Source organism: Thamnophis elegans, chromosome 3, assembly GCF_009769535.1.
Source record: "Thamnophis elegans isolate rThaEle1 chromosome 3, rThaEle1.pri, whole genome shotgun sequence".
Lineage (NCBI taxonomy): Eukaryota > Metazoa > Chordata > Lepidosauria > Squamata > Colubridae > Thamnophis > Thamnophis elegans.
In genome coordinates, this window is record NC_045543.1 from 22,979,842 (window position 1) to 23,003,230 (window position 23,389).

Sequence of the window (23,389 nt, forward strand, 5' to 3'; positions counted from 1 at the left end):
TTCCTGTTCCTGTATAACACAGAGATACAATTTACAATAATACTGTAGTGCATTTCACCATTCATACTGGAGCTCAGAGATGCAGTGCTGCAATATTTTAACTACAATGAGGCTGAAAGAGAAGCCTTAAGGCAATCATGACTTAGGTTTCTTAGACTGAATTAGTATTCCTCTATAAAATTGTGATTGCGTAACTTGAAGCCCAATATGTCATGTAAACAGAGCCAATGAAAACCGTTTATGTTTTGGGCTGTTGCTGAATCCTAGCAATTGGCTTTATTCAATAGCTACAATATATTAAATGTGTAAATACCTAATATAAACAGAGCTTCTAAGTAATTTTTCTGTTATTCTGTTATAATATTTGTAGTATTTCCCTAGGGTGCAAGTCAGCAGAAATTGCAAACTAATATTCTTCCTAGAAGCCAGAGGGAAGTTTAGTTGGGTAGTCCTGGGTGTCCTGCAAAAAGCACGCTAGGGTTGATTTCACACTTCATACTTGTTTATGGTTTATTGAATAAACCAATGGGTTGGTTTTGCACATAATGGTGTTTGAAGAAATGTCCTTCTGGGTTCGGCTCCAAGGGGGAAAAAGACACTGGAGGCATGGAGGCTGCTTAGAAAGATGGTTTAATGTTTTAATGGTGGACAGGACCGCAAGGCTTGAGGTCCTGGGGAAAAAAGGTGATCACATGCTTCCAGATGTTGGGTGAGGAAGAAGGGTCCAGGGAGGGGCTTGCAGGGCTTTTTATAATCTGTTCGGCCCCACTTATCTGCCTCCTGCTCCTGTGCAAGAAAAGTATTCTAATTGGTTGTCAGACTCACATGGGGCCATGCAGGGGCAACTTTCTAGGCCGAGTCCAGGTTTGGTTGAATTCTCAGATGCCATGTGGTCAGTTGGATAAAGGGCCAATATTATCATGCCTTAATCCCATCACCTTGGAGCTGAAGGGGAGAACTCTTTATTATGTAAAGGGACTAGCTCAGGCTTTAATGGCTCATGGACAAAGTGGGTGGGGAGCAGGAAGCTGCAGGGAGAGTTACTTTGTCTTTTTGAAACATGTTTCTTCCTTTTCACATTGAGAGAAATATTCTGCCTTTTCAATATTTCCTAGGGTATTTCATTTTTCTGGGAGAGGGCTGGGTGATAACTTCCTACAATGGTTTAGATAAATCCTACCTGTAACTGATACAGGAACCTATTGCTTATTTCTCCTCTATTACTTCCTGTTCTTTCAGAATTTTAATCGACTTTCTGGATCAAAAAAGCTTGTACACTACATAGCAATCTTGCACCAACTTCTATTCAAGTGCATTGATTTTAGCCTCTCTCTACTTTTCAAAGGATCATCACAGCAGACTGAAATAGCCTAAACCCATAAAAAGAAGCCGGTGCGGTGAACTCAGGAGTGAGGTGTTTATTATGCTTTTCCCACCTGCCTTTTTCAAGCAATTCAAGCAGGGTTTATCTTTACTTTTAGAATAGAATAGAATGAGTTGGAAGAGACCTTGGAGGTCTTCTAGTCCAGCCCCCTAAGTTAAGAAACTTCGCTCTCAGATTTATTGTAAAAAAAAACACGAATGTTTCCTCTACTTAAATATGCAGTATAAATGAGTCAATCCGTTTATTTCAAATAGGTTTGTCTGCTTCCTCTAGCTCCAAGCTAGCGTGCAGAAGTGACCTGAGCTCGATATTGCGAACCCGACAGGCGTTTGTTGCTCTCTCTTTACTAGCTCTAGCAGTCTTTGCAAAGCTGGCGCCGGCGGAGCAATGGAAGCGAAGGCGTTTCTGCGGGCATCGTGCCTTTGCCGTCTGCGGACAGCGACGGCGAGAGGCACACCCGGCGGGCTCTGGTTCCGCCGCCGCTTCAGCCCTTCGGCGCCCGGGGCTGTGGGGTCTCGTCCCGTCACGGGTCCCGGAGCCCTCAGCCCTTTCGACCGGCAGATGAAGAGGAAGCAAAAGAATTGGGCAGCCGGGCAGCCTCACGCGGAGCGCTGCGAGTACCTGCGGGAAGAGGTAGAGGCGAAGGAGCGAGAGGAGATGACAGGGCGCTCCCTATTCTTGCTTGGAAAATATTGAAAATACTTTACGGTTCTGTTGTCAGAGAAAAGCCCCAAGCAATCCGGCCTCCATTGCACTGTATTGTATTGCTGAGATTGCATCCAGTGCCTTAAAAAACAAAAACAGCCAATATTGTTAAGATCCTTCGGGCAGTAACGAATACATTATATTGTAATGGAAGCCACGTCTTAAAAACCTTATACGATGATACATTGCTGGAGATATATGTGGAGCCTGAGCGAACCTTTTAGCCTATTTTGATTTCGTATTTTCTTTTAGTAATTTGGAGGGGGTGGGGGTCTGTATATACTTGTCTTAACTATTCTGACATTGTCGATTTAGTTTGGGACGTGGACATTTGAATACCAATTCTCTTGTATTGGTTAATCACCCTCATAAAGTTAAGTAAGTAAATGGCTGGGGTTAGATTCAAGGTCGTTTTGATTTTGACCTTTAGTGATGAAGATGTACATGAGATGTAAACAATTTTTTTATTATAAATTTTGTTATTTTTTATTCTCTTACATACCATTTTAAGTATACATTCACATAATTGTTATTCTTCTTTACATTTGTCATTCTTATACATTTGTTATTTCATTTAATAGGTTATAATATATAGTTTGAGTTGCTTTATTTACCATCCCTTCCACCTGTTATAACACCACCTTATTTTCCCTTTCTTTTCTCCATCCCTCCCTTCTCTATTTTCTTCCTCCCTCCTCTCCTTCCCTTTCTTTCTTCCTTTCCCTTTCTTCTACTCTTCCTCTTCCCCTTCCTACCCTCTCTCCTTCTCTTTCTCTCCCTTCCATCCTCCTCTCCTTACCTCTTTCTTCTTTCCCCCCAACTTCCTCTAATTCTCTCTTCCTCTCTCTCTCTCTTTTTCTATTGTTGCAGGTGTCTCTTTCAAATCTCAGTTTATTTTTCCTTGGAATGCTATTTCCGCAAACACAAATATAATTTGGTATCATTTCTTATTCCCTTACCTTCGCTAATCTATCCTAACTATGCCCCCCTTTATATCTCACTCTGAAATATATACTTGTATATTTAATATTTTCTTTTCTGCCCACCCCCCTTTTCCATTTAATAGTGCATTGTCTGGGTTCTGTATCTTCTCCTTACCTTCTTTTCTAGCTTCCTTTCCCTAGCCAATCATAAAATCTTCCCCATGTCTTGAAGTACACAGATTATTCTTTATTTTTTATTTTCAATGTCAACCTATTCATCTCTGCACAATCCAGTATCTTTATTTAATAAATATTAAATAAGTTATCTGTTGGTAACTTATTTAATTTCCAATTTTGGGCAAATATAATTCTCACTGCTGTAGTTATGTATATAATCAAATAAGTATTCTCTTTCTTGAGTTTCTCTGGGATAATACCTAATAAAAATATCTCTGGTCTAAATTCTATTTCTTGTTGTAACATTTTCTCTAGCCATGCTCTAAAAGCCGCCAGTGTCATAAACAGATAGTCCTTGACTTACAAGCATTTGTTTAGTGACTATTCAAAGTTGCAAAGTCATTGAAAAAGTGATATATGGCATGATCATTGCACCATTCCCACCGTTACATGATTAAAATTCAGGAGCTTGACAACTGCCATGTATTTATGATTCATTTAACAACCAAGGCAAATTAGTAAAATTGGGCACAACTCAACTGCCTTGCTTATCAATGGAAAGACAAGCAGTGGAAAGGCAAGAATTTGTTATAGTTGGTTAAGGCACCAGGCTAGAAACCTGGAGACATTGATTTCTATTGCTGTCTTAGGCACAAGGCCAGCTGGCTAACCTTAGGCCAGTCATTCACACTCAGTCCTAGGAAAGTGACAAAGGCAAACCACTTCTGAAAAGCCTTGCCAAGAAAACCACAGGCAATTGCCATGAGTCAACACTAACTCAAAGTATTGGTGACACTAAAAAACACACAATGCCATCAAAAAAACAAAACAAAAGATACCTTAGAATTAATAAACTGATACCAAAAATGTTTACAAATTGCAGTTTATTTGATTAGATGCCACAATTTGTTCATCCTTGGTAAGTTGTTGAATAAATTACAGTCAGCCAAATTCAATCAATTTCAAAGCAGTTGAGTACCAAGGTACCAATGTACTATGAAACAATTCCATTATTAGAATTATCAGAACTAGGATGCAAACCCTTTTTGGACCATATGATGGCAGCAAAGAATAGACAACATTTACTCTAGTGGTCATCTGGATTATTTACAGTCTGCTTCTGGTAGCCCTAATGCCGTGGCTTGCCGTGAAGTGTGAATTATTGTAATAGTTTCAACATTTTCCCCAAATTCTATGCCAAATATTAAGATTGCAAAGAATAGCAAAACTATCTTAGAATTCAGTATAACAAAGTTGGAAGGGATCTTGGAGGTCCTCTAATCCCATCCTCTGCTCGGGCAGGAGATCCTATACTATTACAGATAAATGCCTTTTCAGTCTCCTTGAAAGCCTCCAGTGTCTAATAGACATTTTTTCCCCTGTATTCTAGGTTGGTGGTAGGATGGCCGATCGTGTGTTTGACATAGCCAAGTAAGAGTTTATTTTGTGTTTTTTCTCTACAAAATGAGGTGCCTTGTCTGTATAATATAAATTTTGTTATATGTATAATGTAAAATTATTCTAATTTGTTTGTTACTTGAAGTTCCTTACATTTTATCTTGTCAGTATTGAAAAATGAGGACAAGGAAGTTCTGATCTATGAAGCAGATGTGACTATGTTGCTCTGTCTTTTTCTGAACAGAAGCCTGATCAGATGTCTCTCACTTATCTTAAAGTCCTGCTCCTTAAATGGCAGACAGATCTATTTGTGGATATGGGGATAGGAGAAAAAAAATGTAAATTCTTTAGTATTATCTACTAGCTGATAACCTGGCATTGCCCGGGTACTTATTTATTCTAATCCTGTATTAGACAGGAAAAGGAATGGATTATATCTATAGTGTCAAGTCAAAGTAATGCTGAAACACACACAAAGACACACACACACACTAACTTGAATCCAAAATGCACACTATCACTTCACACTATCACTGTCAAAAGTACTTGATTTGACACTAGATATAATTCATTCCTTTTCATTTCAGCGGCCCAGGCATTCCAGAATTATGCTGGAACACACACACACCAAGGAGTGTTAGGGGTGTCTTACTGTCTCAGCATTTGCTTCCAGAGAATAAGTCATCTGTGTACCAAGTTTGGTTGAAATTGCTCGAGGTGTTCCAGAGTTATGGTGGAACATAGACACACACACACAGAGCCATTTAGATAGATAGATAGATAGATAGATAGATTGATAGATAGATAGATGGATAGATAGATAGATAGATAGATAGATGTTGTGACTCAGCAGCAGCTTGCTGTGAGTTGCGTCAGGATGCAGGAATAATGAGCAGCTGTTGCTCGTTAGGGTTGTCTTCTGCAGATAAAAGACGGATGGTGCCACACCTTAGTGGCAGAAGTCAACGTTCGTTCATGGTTCGTCGTTCATCGTGTGTGGTTCATCGAGATTCAAAGAGGCACTTGGATAAGTGATTTGCTTTCTGTAAACCTGGTTTGCTGTAAGAGCTTTTTGTTTTTGCATTATAACTTTTTGCCAGAGACTTTATCTATGTTTAATTTTGGGCTCGCAGCCAGCTTGAGCCAGGACTGATAAAATAGATAATCTTGAAGTATTGTGACCTACAGTGCAATCAGAGCTGTCTGTAGGATAAAAGAATTCTGGTCAAGCAAACAGCATATAGCACAAGCAAGTCCTGACTCAAACCTGTATTGTAAATATTGAGACAATGTTTTAAAATTACATCAAATTCTAGGATAATTGTCTCATTTGAGTCAGTGGAGTCAAATGTTTCAACCGGATGTGAATTTGTGGGGCTTTTCCTGTACATTTGCACACTTGGGTTGCCTTTCTCAGAACATGGTCTTCTTGACACAGGATTGTAGAAGTGAATCATGCCTCTATCAAAAGAGATTTAATCCTTGGAGTGTGGGGGGAGTTTTGATGCTCATGAAGCTCAAAAGAACTGTAAAACCATTGCTGGCATGTTTGATTGAAGTAACCAAAGGTATAGTCAGTGATTAAAATCTCACATCCCTTTTCCTATAAAAATAATGTTGGCCCAGATTGTTGAGTGGAGACATGACAAAGTACATTTCTGTCTGTGTTTCTATTTAATTGGAATCTCTGTCTATTCATACAACTTAGATGAAGCTCAGATCTCACTGTAAATATTACTCATTGGTCTCACTCTGCATATCGAAAAAGACTGGACAAATCTGACACCTCCAGTTGCATAACATACCTGGTTTGGGGATTCTGGAAATCTTCATCAACCACATAGCTCAAATTTGGGAAATATTCTCACACTTTTCGACCAGGAAACACTTTTCAAACACAGTAACCCAAATGTGGGAAATATTCCCACACTTTTCCACCAGTGTGAGCCCTAAAATAAGCTTAATATCATTTTAGAGGGAATTTAAAGTCTCGTAATAATCCTAAAAACAGAAATGTTTTCTGCAGTGAAAGAAGCCTGTTTTCGATTTGTTGCAGCTATCAGATTAAGCCGTATATCAGCACTCCAAGGAGGCAATACATCTTTGAAATGTAGGTTAAAATAGATTGATTTTCAGTTTTGCACCTTAATCCTATTCTATTTTTCATTCTTAAGGACATTTCCCCTTGCTTTGGACCTTGGGTGTGGGCGAAGCTACATTGCTCAGCATTTAAACAAGGTATTAAGCTTTTTTTTAATTTGTAGTTTGGTTTTATTCATGCAGCACACCGTTAGATTGTGGATTGCTTAATAAATAACAATATTCTCTTCTACTGAAATCACATTTGACTGATTTACACAATACATCAAAATAATAAACCATGGGTTATAAACCAGAATGCTTGGGTTTCTACAAGGCATGAAGCTGCAGCTAGACAGATCACATCATGACTTAATATGTTGTGGGAACCTGCCTAACCTTGTAAATTTGAATCAGACAACTGACCTAAGCAATCAGTCAAGCCTTTGTTGCATGCTCAAAATAAGATGTAACAAATGTCAGTCCTGTTTAATCATTTTGTGTCTTACAGTCTCAGCTTTTTGATATACTGTAGGGTTACAAAGAAGTAAGCCTCATTGGTTCAATTGGATTTTTAAGCAATTATGCAGAAGGTTGGAATTAATTGCCATTCCTTAGAATATGTGGGGTTTTCTGGGGCGGGCAGAGAATCCTAATTATATTTTCTATGTCTGATCAGAAGCCTCTTTCAACTAATTAAAATGGCTTTCCTCAGATAAAGAAATAGAGGTAAGTAGTTTTGAGTATGTTTTGATTCCCCAAATACCTGCTTTTCCAAAATGTTTTGGGGTAGTTTTAGACTAGTGACTGTAGTTCCATAGATCAATTATTTAAAATACAATGTTTCAGAAGTATTATTTTAGCAAAACAACAAACTCAAATAAATAGTTTAATGGCACAAACATACAATATTATGCTTAAGTGAAGAAACAGCCTTATCACATACAACATGCTACTCTTATTTTTCTTCTGGCTAGACAAACTTAACTAAGCTTCCTAAGTAAAATCAATAAAATAACTGTAAATTATTTACCACCTATTTTTCTTTCAGGATGTTGTTGAAAGGCTTTTTCAATCGGATGTCGCTGAAAATGCTCTGGTAAGATTTGCATGCTGTTTGTCATATATTAACTTGTGCTTTTGAAAAGATAAATTTTCTTAATTGGAGTCCTAAATTATTTTTCTTTTAATCCGATTTAGAAGAACACAATAGAGTCAGAAATACCAAGAGTCAATATCATAGCGGATGAAGAATTTCTTCCTTTCAAAGAAAACACATTTAATCTTGTTGTCAGCAGTCTGAGGTAACTAATTAAAGTAGACAGAAACATTTATAATGAGAATAGTGATTTTTGTAATTGGGAGCCTTAGGTTCTATACTGTTCCTGAGGTTGCAGTTATGTGTGTTAGTATAATATCTGTCAAGAACCGGGGAAATCAAGAGATTTGGGTAGTTCAAATGAGTATAAAGATTCATTGAAAGCTAAAGCTCTCGACAAGAATCTGAACTACTAATGGTCAAAGGAAAGAAACGAGAGTTAAGAAGAAATTCAAGGTAGGCTGAACTCAGATTTTTTGTTGGGCACGCAGGGACTCATGGCTGATGATGCGTTTGACCCCTCCCTTGGGCTCAGCCTGGCCATCTTCTACAGTATCTGGCCTGCTACAAGAACAAGCTTGGAAAATGTACTGTATTTTTCAGTGTATAAGACACACTGGAGTATAAGATGCACCAAGATTTTTTCAGATTTTTTTTTAATTCTCTTACATAGCATTTTAAGTATACATTCACATAGTTGTCATGCTTCTATTCATTTATCATTCTTATACATTTATTATTTTATTTAATAGGTTATAATATACAATTTGGGTTGCTTTATTACCGTCCCTTCTTCCTGTTGTAACACAACCTCATTTTCCCTTTCTTTTCTCCCTCCCTTCTCTACTTTCTTTCTTCTTCCTCTCCTTCCTCTTCCTTCTTCCCTTGCCTTTTTCCCACTCCTCCTCTTCCTCTTCCCCTTCCTACCCTCTCTCCTTCTCTTCTTCCCCCTTCCATCCTACTCTCCTTGCCTCTTTCTTCTTTCCCCCATCTTCTTTTCATGTTCTCCTCCTTTCTCTCTCTCTCTTTTCTATTATTGTAGGTGTCTCTTTCCAACCTCAGTTTATATTTCCTTGGGATGGTATTTCCACAGACCCAAATATAATTTGATATCATTTCTTATTCCCTTACCTTCGCTAATCTATCCTAGCTATATTTTCCTCCCCTTTATATCTCGCTTTTGGCTGTATACTTATATATTTAATATTTTCTTTTCTGTTTTCCCCTTCTTCTCCCCCTTTTCCATTTAACAGTGCCTCATCTGGGGTCTATATCTTCTCCCTATTTTCTTTTCTAGTTTCCTTTCTCTAGTCAATCATAGAATCTTCCCCATGTCTTAAAGTACTTCGATTCCTCTTTATTCTTTATTTTCATTGTCAACCTATTCATCTCTGCACAATCTAATATCTTTTTTACTATCTCTTCATCTGTTGGTAGCTTATTTGATTTCCAATTTTGGGCAAATACAATTCTTGCTGCTGTAGTTATGTGTATAATCAAATAGGTATCCTCTTTCTTGAGTTTCTCTGGGATAATACCTAATAAGAATATCTCTGGTCTAAATTCTATTTACTTTCATATGGGTGGAATCCCAGGAAGCTTTTAGATTTGGGATTCCACAGTTTGTGCTAACATGTCTGTCTTATTAAATTGGAACTTTAAGGATAGCTCTGCCTTGGACTGATTTAATTCTGCATGATATTTGGAACACCGACACCTTTAGTGTTACACACCTTGATGTCAGTTGAATACCCAAATGTTTCACTTTTTTCACCACCTGTATATCCAGTTTCCCCATCAACCCTTTTTTCTGTTTTTTTCTGTCATATTTTTCACCAAAAGTTTTGTTTTATCTTTATTGATCTTCAAGCCCACTACTTCTCCATATTCTTCTATTATTTCAGCTATCTTTGGCTCTGTTTCTATTGGATCTTCCATAATAAACACCAAATCATCTGCAAATGCTTGTAGCTTATATTTTTCTTTCTTAACCTTAATTACTTTTTCCTCTTTATTTTGTCGTATTTCTCTGTTCAAAATCTCTTGTGTCAGTATAAATAACAATGGCGATAGTGGACAACCTTGTCTAGTTCCCTTCGTGATCTCTATCTTTCCTATTATCTCACCATTCACCATTACCTTTGCTGATTGGTTATTGTATATTGTTTTGATCATATTTATAAATCCCTCACCAAATCCCATCATTTGAAATTGCATTATCATAAATTTCCAGTTCACATTATCAAAGACCTTTTGAAGATGCACCAAGATTTTGAGGAGGTAATTTTTAAAAAAACGTTTTTGCACTCTGCAGACCTCCCAAACCCTCTGCACGTCCATTTTTGTGAAGGAGGTGCGTCTTATACACAGCTAAAATGCTGTGTATAAGACGCACAAAGATTTTCACTCTCTTTTTTTGGGGGGGGGAAGATGCATCTTATACTCAAAAAATACGGTAATTTATATTTGAGAGGCCAGAAGATTAATATGAAGAAAATTGACTTTACTACATATACTCCTGCAGCCTTTCCAGAACACTGTTTTAGGAAGTGTGGTGTGTTATCTGCAGTAAAAAAAAAATGAGGAAAGTTTGAATACTAGTTTCTACATCACTATGTATTTAAGCTAAATCCAGATCCAGGATGGTGTCTGTTTTGAATTTGCACAATATAGTGAAACTGAAATTTTGGGTGAAATGCACAGCGGAAATGATGCCGCATGCGTTTATGTTACTTAAAGTCATTCTCTTAGTATATTATGTAAATGCAGCTCTGGTGTGGTATATTTTTTCTTGTGCCAATACGCCAATCTGAATTTGCCATCTAAAATTTACACTGGTGAAAGAGATTTTTTTGCCTTTTATTAACTTGATTTCTATTGTAATTACTTTTTAGTTTGCATTGGGTCAATGATCTTCCCAAAGCCTTGTATGAAGTAAGTACACCTGTCCCCTCCCTATAAAGTATTGATATGGTGGAGACAATAACAATCTTAACCATCGTTTTAGCATGCAGATGGCAGCTCCTGCTTGACCTTACTTGGGCTCAGAAGCTACGCTAGTACAGGTTGAGTTAGCTCTGTGAAGAGAGAAGGACAAGAAGACGGGACTAGACTGAGAGGTTGAAATGACATCCCAGAAGGTGGCAGTAATAAGCTACATCCTTACAGTTGCCAAGGAAACTACATCAGTGTATTCCTAAAGCAACAATAACATTGTAAGAACAAGCATCCTAAACTCAGGAAGAATTGTTTATGGCTATAGCTTATATAATTATATAATTGTGTATAACTATAGCTATAGAGGGACGCGGTGGCTCAGTGGCTAAGACTTTTCAATCAGCTCAGTGCCTAACCTTGTCAATCAGAAAGGTTGACAGTTTGGTGGTTCGAATCCCTAGCGCCGCGTAACAGAGTGAGCTCCGGTTACTTGTTCCAACTTTGCCAAACTAGCAGTTTGAAAGCACGTAAAAAATGCAAGTAGAAAAATAGGAACCACCATTGGTGGGAAGGTAGCAGCGTTCCATGCGCCTTTGGCATTTAATCACGCCGGCCACATGACCACGGAGACGTCTTCAGCGCTGGCTCTTCAGCTTTGAAACAGAGATGAGTACCACCCCCTAGAGTCAGGAATATGTTTGAGGGGAACCTTTACCTTTACCTTAAAGCTATGATATATTGAGTGTGAGTTGGCAAAGAAGGAAAGGAGTGGAGTAAAATAGCCTCCTTGAGCTTATTTCTAACAGAAATCAGGTTGAAAGAGATACTGACCTATAATATTTTGATACAGGTCGTATCTTCTCCAAATGTTGTCCTTAACGTATGACTACAATTGGGACCATGTTTGGATCTGATTTACAACCATTTTTACCATGGTTGTTAAGCACATCACTGCAATTGTTAATTGAATCACATGGTTGCTAAGTGAATCAAGTAGTTATTAAGCAAATCCTGCTTCCCCAATTGAATTTGCTTGTTGGATCCGGCTGGAAAGGTTGCAAATTGTGGTTAGATGACCACAAGACACTACAATCATCATAAATGCAAGCAGGTTGTCAAGCATCCAAATTGCGGTCACATGACCACAGGAGGAAATATGACAGTTGTAACTTCAAGGACAGCTTGTAGGACACTTTTTCAAGATTGTCATCATTTCAAACAAACAAACAGTCATAAGTCAAGGACTACCTGCACAGTCTACCTGTAATGTGCTCACCTGTTCACAGTTAATACAGCAAAGTGGATAAATAGCAATAGCAATAGCAGTTAGACTTATATACTGCTTCATAGGGCTTTCAGTCCTCTCTAAGCAGTTTACAGAGTCAGCATATCGCCCCCACAGTCTGGGTCCTCATTTCACCCACCTCGGAAGGATGGAAGGCTGAGTCAACCTTGAGCCGGTGAGATTAGAACCGCTGAACTGCAGATAACAGTCAGCTGAAGTGGCCTGCAGTACTGCACCCTAATCACTGCACCATCTCGGCTCCTAAAGTCCAGTCCAGAGCAGAATTCGGTAATCCATAACCCACATGTAACCATGGTCCCTCTATACAACCCAGATGGCCCACATTTTTTTCTTTGCTACTAATGGATTACCAGATGGGAAAGAAAAGATTGCTCTTCTGACAGCTATTAGAAGCAGCAGTAGCAGCAACAACAGAAGTGCAATTTTTTTTTTACTCCTTTCTTACTCTCCCATCCTGTCTCAAGGTTTGTGCTTTTTTCCTGTGGATAATAATATTGGAAGTTTGGTGGCACAGTGGTAAGAATACAGTATTGCAGCCTGACTCTGCCTACTGCCAAGAGTTTGATCCTGACCAGCTCATGGTTGACTCAGCTTTCCACCCTTCCAGAGTAAAATGAGGACTCTGATTGTTGGGGGCAATATGGTGATATTGCAAACCTCTCAGAGTGTGCTGTAAAGCACTGTGGAGCTGTGTGCTATTGCTGTTATGATTGCTACTAGAAAACCTTGGCTGAAGTTAATTGGATACAGAAGTTAAAGTCTTTTGCCAGGAGTCGCACCCGGATATTTATTCTTCCTCATTCGAAAGGGAGTCTGCTGTGTTTTGGGGAACGCCCCTTTTTGCATGCATATACATTTGTGTGTAAGGGGACGTGGTGGCTCAGTGGCTAAGACGCTGAGCTTGTCAATCAGAAAGGTCGGCAGTTCTGCGTTTCGAATCCCTAGCACTGCATAACTGCCAACCTAGCAGTTCGAAAGCACGTAAAAAATGCAAGTAGAAAAAAAGGAACCACCTTTGATGGGAAGGTAACAGCATTCTGTGTGCCTTCGACAGCACAGGCTCTTCGGCGTATGAACGGAGATGAGCACCGCCCCCTAGAATAAGGAACGACTAGCGCATATATGCGAGGGGAACCTTTACCTTTACATGTGTGTGTGTATTATTGATGTATAGCTCTGACTTGTAGCTGTTTCTACATGTAATTTTCAGAACCAAAAGGATTGCTCACTTCTGAATTAGTATATTGATCCAGATGTTTGGGGGAAATTGCTGAACTTATCCCATATAATACTTTTCATAATAATTGAGATATGTTAATTTGGATCCTTACACCAAACTAGGCAGCCCCTTCCAATTCTACTAATTTCCACAAATGCATTAGTTAAATATTTCTTGTGTTACATATCCAGTGAGATTTTGTGGAATTTAAGAATGAAGTAGGTCCAAGTATTGTACAGTGACTTTCAGTTTACTCTGAATTAAGACCTTAGCATCAAAATGTAGCTAGGGATATATTAGATCTTTATTAATGCCTGGTTTAATTATGATTTATTTTAGGTACACCGAGTCCTTAAACCTGATGGAGTATTTATTGGTTCTATGTTTGGGGGAGACACACTCTTTGAGCTTCGCTGCTCTTTGCAACTAGCAGAACTAGAAAGAGAAGGTGGATTTTCCCCACATGTATCCCCTTTTACAGCTGTGAGTGATCTAGGACATCTACTGGGAAGAGCTGGCTTCAACACACTGACAGTGGTAATTATCCATTACAAGAAATGAACATTCCAGAAAACTACAACAGATGTTAAGCATTATCTTGCTTTGACTGAAAGAAATCTTTTAAGTTGTAGTGCAGGGGTATCAAACTCAAGGCATCCAAGGTGGCGCAGTGGTTAAATGCAGCACTGCAGGCTACTGCTAGATCAGCAGGTCAGCGGTTCAAATCTCACCGGCTCAGGGTTGACTCAGCCTTCCATCCTTCCGAGGTGGGTAAAATGAGGACCCAGATTGTTGGGGGCAATATGCTGACACTCTGTAAACCGCTTAGAGAGGCCTGAAAGGCCTATGAAGCGGTATATAAGTCCACTGCTATTGCTATCTGGCCTGCGAGGCTGCCCTGGAAGCAGTGAAGGAGAAGCCCATGGCGCCTCAGCCCAGCCCAGGCTGACCAGACGCCGATCTACAACCTGATGGCAGCGACCTGGGCTGGAACGCGGCCAGCCTTAGACCCACGGGGCTGCCCTGGAGGTGTCCTGCACAGGAGGTGGCGAGCACAGTGGGGGCTGGCATCCCCAGGGACCGTGGTGCCCTGCATCTCACAAAGTTTCATTGTGTTAGTCCAGGTGAAGTCTAGCAGTTTAAATCTAAGCAGTTTTAATGCTAATTCTTGACAGCAATCCTTCAGATGCCAGTCTTGTCAAACATTGTTGAGAAAGGGGCATTATAAGGACTACTGGAAAGTACTAGGATGGCAACATATTTTGGGTATGGTTTAAACATGAGCTTGTATCAATGTCCGATCAGACCTGAGGTGGGCCTTCCAGCTGTGTTCAGATATCTTCTCAACCACCTCATGTCTCTCATCTCCTCAGTAAACCAAAAAACTGCAGTGGATCTCCGGGAAGAGAGAGGTTGCCCCAGTGCAATCTAGTTCAGCCCCCTACATGACCCATTATTCCAATGAGTGACCATAATCAAACTGCAGACCTGACTCTTGGGAGATTCTCCAAATGCCCTCTGACCCATCTTTCCCCCAATGTGGAGAAAGTGGGGTCATGCTGTAAAATTCCATGGCAGACAGAGAGTAATCTGACTGGTGAGTGAGTGAAACCGCCCTTTTGCATTGTGTGGATTTGTTTTTAAATTGTTCCCATCTTTCTTTTGTCATCCTTGCCATTTTTACTCTGTACAGTTGTTTTGTTTGCCTTTAAAACAAACAAACAAAATGTTTTAAAACATTTTTATTGCAATTGCCTAGAATTGTTGGGGATTGGGCAGCATATAAATTGAAATGATAATAAGAAAATATCCTCTATGACAGTGTTTCTCAACCTTGGCAACTTGAAGATGTCTGGACTTCAACTCCCAGAATTCCCCAGCCAGCATTCCAGACATCTTCAAGTTGCCAAGGTTGAGAAACACTGCTCTATGAGAAGTGGTGAAATTTAATATCCCACCCCCACATTTTCCAGTTTCTTTGTGTCTGCCCATATCAGAAACTAGATCTAGTCTGTGACCTTTAATGTATATCAGGCTCCTAATTAGTTGGTCAATCCTGTACCTGTTAGGAACTTAGTGGTTAGGGACTACTGGGCTGCTTCAAGTCTCCAGCAGAGGCGAAGTTGGGTTGAAGTCCCCCAACCTTACAATCCCAAGGACTGAAAGAAAGGAAGTGAGGGGATGATTTTCAGTAACACATTTCAATAAGCCATAGCTTGTCAAATGAACTACATTGTCCAAGTTTACACACAACACCAAATCCCAGTCTTTGATTTGCCAACCACAATAGCCAATCAAACCATGACAAGGCTTAGTGTGGTATACAAGCCCAGCATCTCTTTCCTAGCTATTGCCTCAGGTTTCTGTTTATCTAGCTTGCTGGACTACTACTCTTTCCATAACCTGGAGTAAAACTACCATTTGTTGGGGTTTGCTGTAGGTTTTTTTTTTTCTTAGCCAAATAGATTATTCTTTTGTCAATGTGCAATGTTAGCATTTCATTGATAGGTGCTTCTCCAGTTCAATTTTTTTAAAAAAAGTATTCTACGATATGCAGCGGTATGTAAGATGGGAAAAATATAATTAGCATATTGGGTTTGACCTCATTTATTTATTTTAAATAAATTTTTAGATTAAATGTGTTTTGTTCGGGGATTGTCAGAAATCTATTTACTATTTCCAGGATTCAGATGAAATCCAAGTTAACTATCCAGGAATGTTTGAAGTTATGGCTGATCTACAAGGCAAGTTCCAGATTTTTTCTTAAAAGAGTGAGTTACCAAAGTGATTTGACTTCATTTGGAGAAAGAAATTAGGGTTCATTACGTTATTATTGAATTCTGAAGTATATTGATGAGAATGCATACACTCTTTCAGGAGAAATTAATAGAAACTATATAAATATAGAAGTAATGCACATTTCAGGACTTGCATAATATAATTTATTCTTGCAGTCTACTTTTCATATCCTGTTAAGATTGATAGTATACAGTTCTGCATATTGTGTTTAACTTACTCAAAGTCAAAAACAAAAACCACTGTATGCTATGCTCACATTTTTAAAATAGGTGGCAAATTCTGAAATTATGCCAAAGAGGTTAATAGTAAAATGGTTAAATTTGGGGGTGGGTATTATTTTTGGACATCCTCCAAATTTGGGGAGGGTTTTAAAAAAGGAAATTATAGCAATTTATCTCTTAGAGGCCGCAGCTGCCTTTCTCCCTGTTAACCACCCTATGGCTGCCTCTACAGGGGGGTGGCAAAGGAGAAGGGGGCATGGGGATCAGATGACAAAAGCATCATTGGGACATAAGCTCTGTTTCTTTTCTCCAGGCATCACACCATTGCATGCCCCCCCAAAAAAGTTGTACCCTGCAGCACCACACCATGGCACTATTAGCACCCCCTTCCTTCCTCCACAAAGAGAGTTGAAAAAAGCTGTATGCTGCCCCTTCCCTCAAAAGATTCTCACCTCTGAATTGATCTAGGGTGTGCCAGAGTGACTTTTTTAAATAAATAAGCCATAGCAGTGATCCATGCATTCCTATAGGCATATTGTGGGTCTAAATTATAGATTTGTTGAAGGCCAATTTGCTGGTTCCATTTAAGCTAATCATATATACATCTTTTCTTCCTTAAAATAGTTGAAGGAAATGTTTTGCGAGCTGGGTTGTAACTATCTTGATTAATCTGTGCATTAAAGAGAAGCATAAGCACAATTAGCTGGAAATAAATTCCATTGAATTTAGTGGAGTTTATCTCCCAGGTGACATATAAAACATTGTTCTGTTGTAGAAGGAAGGTATATGTATATATTGGAAGTTTTATGCTGCAGGTGTTCCGAAGACATTTTCATAGAAAATTGTTTGCTGGCAAATCATATTAATTGTACTTTTTATTTTGTATAGGTCCCAGTTTTCACTGGGTTCATTAATCTTACTGTATATAAATTTATAAGGAGATTTTCGAACTAAAGTCTACTTATTGGGGCTGCAGTTCTGCATTTTAACCTCATTGTTGATGGATAAATTTGTCTTTGAGTAAGCAGAAATAAGATCTTTGGTGTTATTTTAAAACATTTGCACTCATCTGATCCTATTCATATTGCTGAAATAATATTCAACTGATGGTGTGGTGCTGTATCTTCTTTTAAAGCCTAAACTGTTTTTAGGTATGGGAGAAAGTAATTGCTGTTGGAACAGGAAAACTATGATACTAGAGCGACTATGTTGGCAGCTGCAACAATATATAAAGGTATGAGCTTTCTACTAAGTAACACAGTGGCCTCCAACCTTTTCGGTGGACCGGCAGAAGTGGCGAGGGAGGGGAGGAGATGGTTTCGCCCCCGCTCTCCATTTTCACAAAAGGCAGCTTCCTCACACACGCACTTGCCCATCACCTCCACAACTCAGCTACGAACAGGGTGTGGCCCACCATAAGGCTGCAGACTGGAGGTTGGGAACCTCTGAAATAATACAACTTTATCACATGGAGGTAGATTTTGTCGCTCTATATTTTCAAGCTTGCTCATTTCATGCAATTTTTCTGCCCCACCATCTTTTCTCTGCTGCTTTAAAGTTTGTGAAAAAGTTTGCTTTCTGTAGCTAGTGTCCCTCTTTGAGCAGTCTTACATACAGTCCTTGAGTTATGACCACAATTGGAGACCAAGTAAAGCAGTGTGGTTTCTAAGCAAATCATTACCTGACTGAACACGATTTTACGACCATTTTAATGTGGTTGCAAATCCAACTTCCCCAATTGAGTTTGCTTGTCAGAAGCTGGCTGGGAAGATTGTAAATTGTGAACATGTGACCAGAACCTGTTGCAACTGTTATAAATGCAAGCCAGTTCTCAAGTGCCCAAATCGCAATCACATGACCATGGGTTGATGTAACAACCATAATTTTGAGGACAGGTTGTAAGTCACTTTGTCTGAGGCTGTTGTGACTTCAAACTATTTTTTTTAAAAACCAATCACAAGTCAAGGACTACCTATAAAAACATCCCACTCTCTTTTACCACACACAAATATATAGCTTTGGATAATTTTCTCCAGTAAATAAATGAGCAAATATAACATTTTTGACTCATTTGTTTAATAGGATTTTATTTATCCGCTTTAGGACTTGTGTGGCGAACAAATCAGGTTTTAAGTCACATTTATGCAGAAATATTGAAAATTCAAAAAGGTTCACTAAGCACGGATGTCTAATCCACTGGCCCTAATACTAAAGAGAGAATGGAAAGCTACAGTCAGTAAAACACAGTTATAATTAAAAGTTACCCTTCTTTGTTGATTTTTCTCACATATTGCCATTGTTATCAGTGTCCCATTTGAGTAGCACAACCTGTGTTCAGCTCAAAGACAGGAAAGGGAGAGGAATTTAAGCCAAGAGGGCTGGTGTGATTCCAATGAACCCATTGCATCCCCTTGTGTTCTCTTTTGTAGTTCCTATAGTTGATAAAGTTGATAAAATATAGTTGATAAAAGGGATGCGGTGGTCAATGGCTAAGATGCTGAGCTTGTCAATCAAAAAGGTTGGCAGTTCGGTGGTTTGAATCCCTAGTGCCGTGTAATGGATTGAGCTCCCGTTACTTGTCCCAGCTTCTGCCAACCTAGCAGTTCAAAAGCATGTAAAAATGCAAGTAGAAAAATAAAGACCACCTTGGTGGGAAGGTAACAGCGTTCGGCATTAGTCATGCCGGCCACATGATTACAGAGACGTCTTCGGACAGCACTGGCTCTTCGGCTTTGAAACAGAGATGAGCACCACCCCCTAGAGTTGGGAACGACTAGCACATATGTATGAGGGGAACCTTTACTTATAGTTGATAAATTTGCTGGCACTGGAAGTTGAACCAATACCTTTGAAGCATCAAGCTGCCTTGAATTGTATATAATCACTTATTTTTAATAGATTAGGTAGGTTTCTGCTGTATTTCTTGTTGCTGCAATGAAATAAATGCAAAATATTTCTTTTTACAGAACTGTAGGAAATAAGGATGGGACAATACCAGCAACGTTTCAGATATTATATGATAGGATGGAAATTCCACAAATCACAGGTAAATTTACCTTCCTTGTTATATGTAGGGTAGCTAAATAAGTGTATGTATGAGGGTTATCATAATATTTTACTTACCGTATTTTTCAGAGTATAAGATGCACCGGAGTATAAGATGCACCAAGGTTTTGAAGAGGCAAATAAAAAAAAATAGGGAGAGGAAGAGAAAGAAAGAGAAATACAGTAGGTAGGTAGGTAGGTAGGTAGATAAAGGGATAGAGAGAGAGAGAAATACAGTAGGTAGGTAGGGAGAGAGAGTGTGTAGGTAGGTAGGTAGAGGGATAGAAAGAGGAATAGAAAGAGATAGAGAAATACAGTAAATAGGTAGGGAGAAAGAGAGTAGGTAGGTAGGGAGAGAGAGAGAGAGAGAGAGAATAGGTAGGTAGGTAGGTAGATGGAGAGAGAGAGAGAAATACAGTAGGTAGGTAGGGAGAGAGAGAGAATAGGTAGGTAGATGTTCCAGGTGTATTTATCCATGGCTGGAGAAGGAAATTGCTGACAAACCAGACTTGTTTCTGCTGGCACAGCACTTGATCAATGTAATTCTCATCGGTTAAAGAGTCTTCCAAATGGGGAAAAAAAGTTTTTGCACTCTGTAAACCTCTGAAAAATGGCCCGTTTTTCACAAAAATGGGCCCTTTTTTTTCAAATAAAAGGCATGATAGCCTGGGGGGTGGCTTGCAGAGTGCTCCTGGGGGGGGGGCAAAAAAGCAAAAACAGCCACTTTTTTCCACGAAATGGGCCTGTTTTTTGTCCAAAAATTTGCATGCATAGCATTATGGAGGCTTATAGAGTGCTACCAGGGACTGCCCCCCCCAAAACGGCCCGTTTTTTGCTCATTTCTGCCTCCCCAGCCCCAGGAGCTCTCTGAAAGCCTCCATAAGGGTATGCACGGCCATTTTGGTGAAGGGGGTGGGGCTTTGGGAGGCAAAAAATGCTGTATTCAGTGTATAAGACGCACCCAGATTTTCAGCCTCTTTTTGAGGAAAAAAGATGCGTCTTATACTCTGAAAAATAGGGTAATAGTTGGATCTTATATTTAAAATGACAACTTTTTTCTCCTTTTCAGGCACAACCAGCACCGAGAGGTTCTGCAACAGCATCATTTGGAGATCTGAGAAAAATAAATGAACTTATTTCAGGCAAAAAAAACCTTTGACATGATATATAGTAATACAAATTGTACATAGCCTGTTGGATTTTAACAGTTACCTTTAACTTTGACAAACAAACATATTTCCCCCAAACCTACTTTGGTGCCTAGAAAAAAAAGGGTGGGGGACTATATGCTGTTACCCTGTCAATGGCTATATTTTACTATTACCATTTGCATATTTTATATGCAAATGATATTAGTAAAATTGCCCAATTTTATCTGGATGCATATTTTATCTGTACACATATTACCTGCCTATGAGAAATATGAGAGGTTCCTCTATCAATCAAAGATTAAATGAATGATGGAGACTTGGATAGTTGTTCCTGGAAGGTCTAATTCTGACTGGTTGCAATTCTTGTACCTTCTGTGAGATAATGTACCTTCTGTTATCTAGTGGGCTCTTCCACTATGACAAGCCACATCCTTATAGGGCTTAGATTGTTGGCCAGGATCCCAAGGCCCACCAGTGAAGAGTTGAGATGAAATGTAATGTAGTTGTATACAGTAGGGATATGTAAGAATAAAGGAATATTCGGCTTCTATTTGTATGGTTATCCATAGGTAACTATACAAGCCACAATGACATCACATGCATTATGGTATGGTTAGAGAAATGTATCATTGCACAATTACATCTGTTAACTTGAGCTACTTGTGGATATGATGCACACAGAAGCATTTACCCATCTTGCCACCCTGTGACATTCATATTCCAGCCAAAATAATAAAGATCCAATGTTTTCTTGGTTGCAACCATTTCTTTCATTTTTTTTTCCTCAACTATCTAAAATAAAAGAGTTTTTATGTTGCATTAGACAGTTATGTTGGGCATGTATGCTGACTTGCAGCAAAATTATCTAAAGATTTACCACTATTTCTTTGCATTTTCTAAAACTGTTAACTTTTTCCAGTAAAAAAAATCATAAGCCACATAATTTGATTGTAATATTATGATTTCAGCATTTTGCGGAGCTGCTACACTTAATTCCTCCTACTGTATATTGTGCATGTGTGCCTGTTGTGTATAAAATAAGTCTTGTGCTTGCACAGTTAACTGAACCATAGTTTACTAGAATTAACTCCACATTGATCTACCAGTGACGTGCGGTGAGGTTCATGGCCGGTGAGGCAAGCAGGCAAAAGCCGCCTATGTCTGCCAGCGCCGGGGCTCGGCGGAGTTTTTGGAAAGCCGCGCCAAAGCCCCGGTGCGGCTTTCGAAAGCTCCACCAAGCCCCCCCCCGCCGCATCCGCCATAGAGCGGGACGTGTCCCACTCTATGGTGGACGCAGCGCTGGGACTTTAAAGCCCTGCCGCCTGGGCCCTGCCACCACTTTAAAGCCCTGCCGCCACGTCCACCATAGAGCGGGATGCGTCCCCCTCTATGGCGGATGCGGCATCGGGACTTTAAAGCCCTGCCGCTGGGGCCCTGCCACCACTTAAAGCCGTGGAACCACCATTCCCTTCTCCCAACCTCCAAGCTGCGCCTCCCTCTCTAACTTTTGAGCTGTGCTGGGGTCAGGAAGCAGGGCCGGCCCACAAAGGCCTGGGTGTCGGCAGAGGAGTCGGCGGCGGAAGTGGGGCCTTGGGCGAAGCGAGACTGAAAGGAGAGCAGGAGGAGGCCGCCTCGGCCTCACCTCCCGGCCACAGGTTGCGGAACAAACTGGAAGCCAGCAAATGGGTGCGGCGGCCGCATTTGGGGAGAGCTGCCCCCCCCCCCCAAATGCCACCTTTGCAAGGTGGGAGAAAGATTTTTTGCAACCATTTAGAGCAGATGGTGTAAGCTTTACTCGAATTAATTGGTCATAAATTCACAATTTTCTTCTCTTCCCACCTCCCCTTTGTGCCCCACATAAAAAAAGTCCCAGTAAAACACACACACACACACACACACATAAATTACTTATAATAATAAAATTACTTACAAATTACAATAATTTTGAATGCCTCCCTCCGACCACATACCTTTTCCAGCTGTTTCACAGAGGATTTCAACTCTCCTCTTGTCTGCCATGATGAAATGTAAAAAGGTAAAAAGAAAAAGGCAAAAGCTGCTGAAGTAAGGCTGGATTAGCTGCTGCCAGAGCCTCCAATGGATGACTCTGCTGAACTGTTTAAAAAAGCCTCTAAAAAAAGTGCTTTCTCCAGGAGGGGGGCGAAGAGAACACATGCTCATCTACTACATAAGAAATTTTTCGCCTTTTAACCCTTGCTTACCTCTGCTCAATGATCATAAAGATAGACTAAATGAAGGCACATGGTTCTGTTGCCTCTTGCAGAGGGCACTTTTTTTAGAGCTTTTTTAAACAGTTAAGCACTAAGCAGAGTCATCCACTGTGACTCTGGGCAGCAACTAGCTCAGCCTTTTTCCTTTTATGTTCTTTTCTTTTTCATGACGACAGTGGTGAGGCCCTGCCTCCCTGACTGCACATCACTGTGATCTACACATAAGCCAGTCACATTTTAGCCTATTATGTTGTGGGAATCCAGCCAAGCTGGCGAGAGATAATTTGGAAGAGCTTATCAACTGATCTATATACTACCAAAACTCTTGTGTCTGTAACCTTTAATTGGGTGAAACAGTGCATTGTAGAGCAACAATTTTTGAACCAAGGTACCTCAAATGGTCTAACGTAAATTCAAAACATATAACAGCCATGGAATTGACATTTGGCAAATTTTATAAAACATTTTATGATGTAAAAATCACCACAAACATTTGTGTGACATAATACAGTACTATAGAATATTATAAAACATTCCCTGTGGTCAACCTCTTTAGGTTATGCTATGCAGTTCAACAAGGGCCTATTTTCAAGTGAAGATATAACTATAAAAAATTTTCCAGTGAAAGCAGTACATTGGAAATTCTGTCATTGCTGAAATAATTGAGGAATTTGGGAAGAAAATATATCTAAAACAATGATCCAATGGGTCACGG

At 39.6% G+C, this 23,389-nt stretch overlaps 1 protein-coding gene across 1 annotated transcript; it reads left to right on the plus strand.

The window, feature by feature from the left end:
* Nucleotides 1-1,743: 1,743 nt before the first annotated feature.
* Nucleotides 1,744-21,204, plus strand: NDUFAF5 (NADH:ubiquinone oxidoreductase complex assembly factor 5). Its single transcript, XM_032214365.1, is given in 13 exon segments — nucleotides 1,744-2,017; nucleotides 4,580-4,620; nucleotides 6,762-6,825; nucleotides 7,718-7,765; nucleotides 7,867-7,970; nucleotides 10,660-10,699; nucleotides 13,567-13,764; nucleotides 15,911-15,971; nucleotides 17,399-17,440; nucleotides 17,443-17,481; nucleotides 19,222-19,255; nucleotides 19,257-19,293; nucleotides 20,362-21,204. Coding segments are annotated over 13 exon segments (1,044 nt in total). The 5' UTR covers nucleotides 1,744-1,771; the 3' UTR covers nucleotides 20,452-21,204.
* The last annotated feature ends 2,185 nt before the right edge of the window (nucleotides 21,205-23,389 follow it).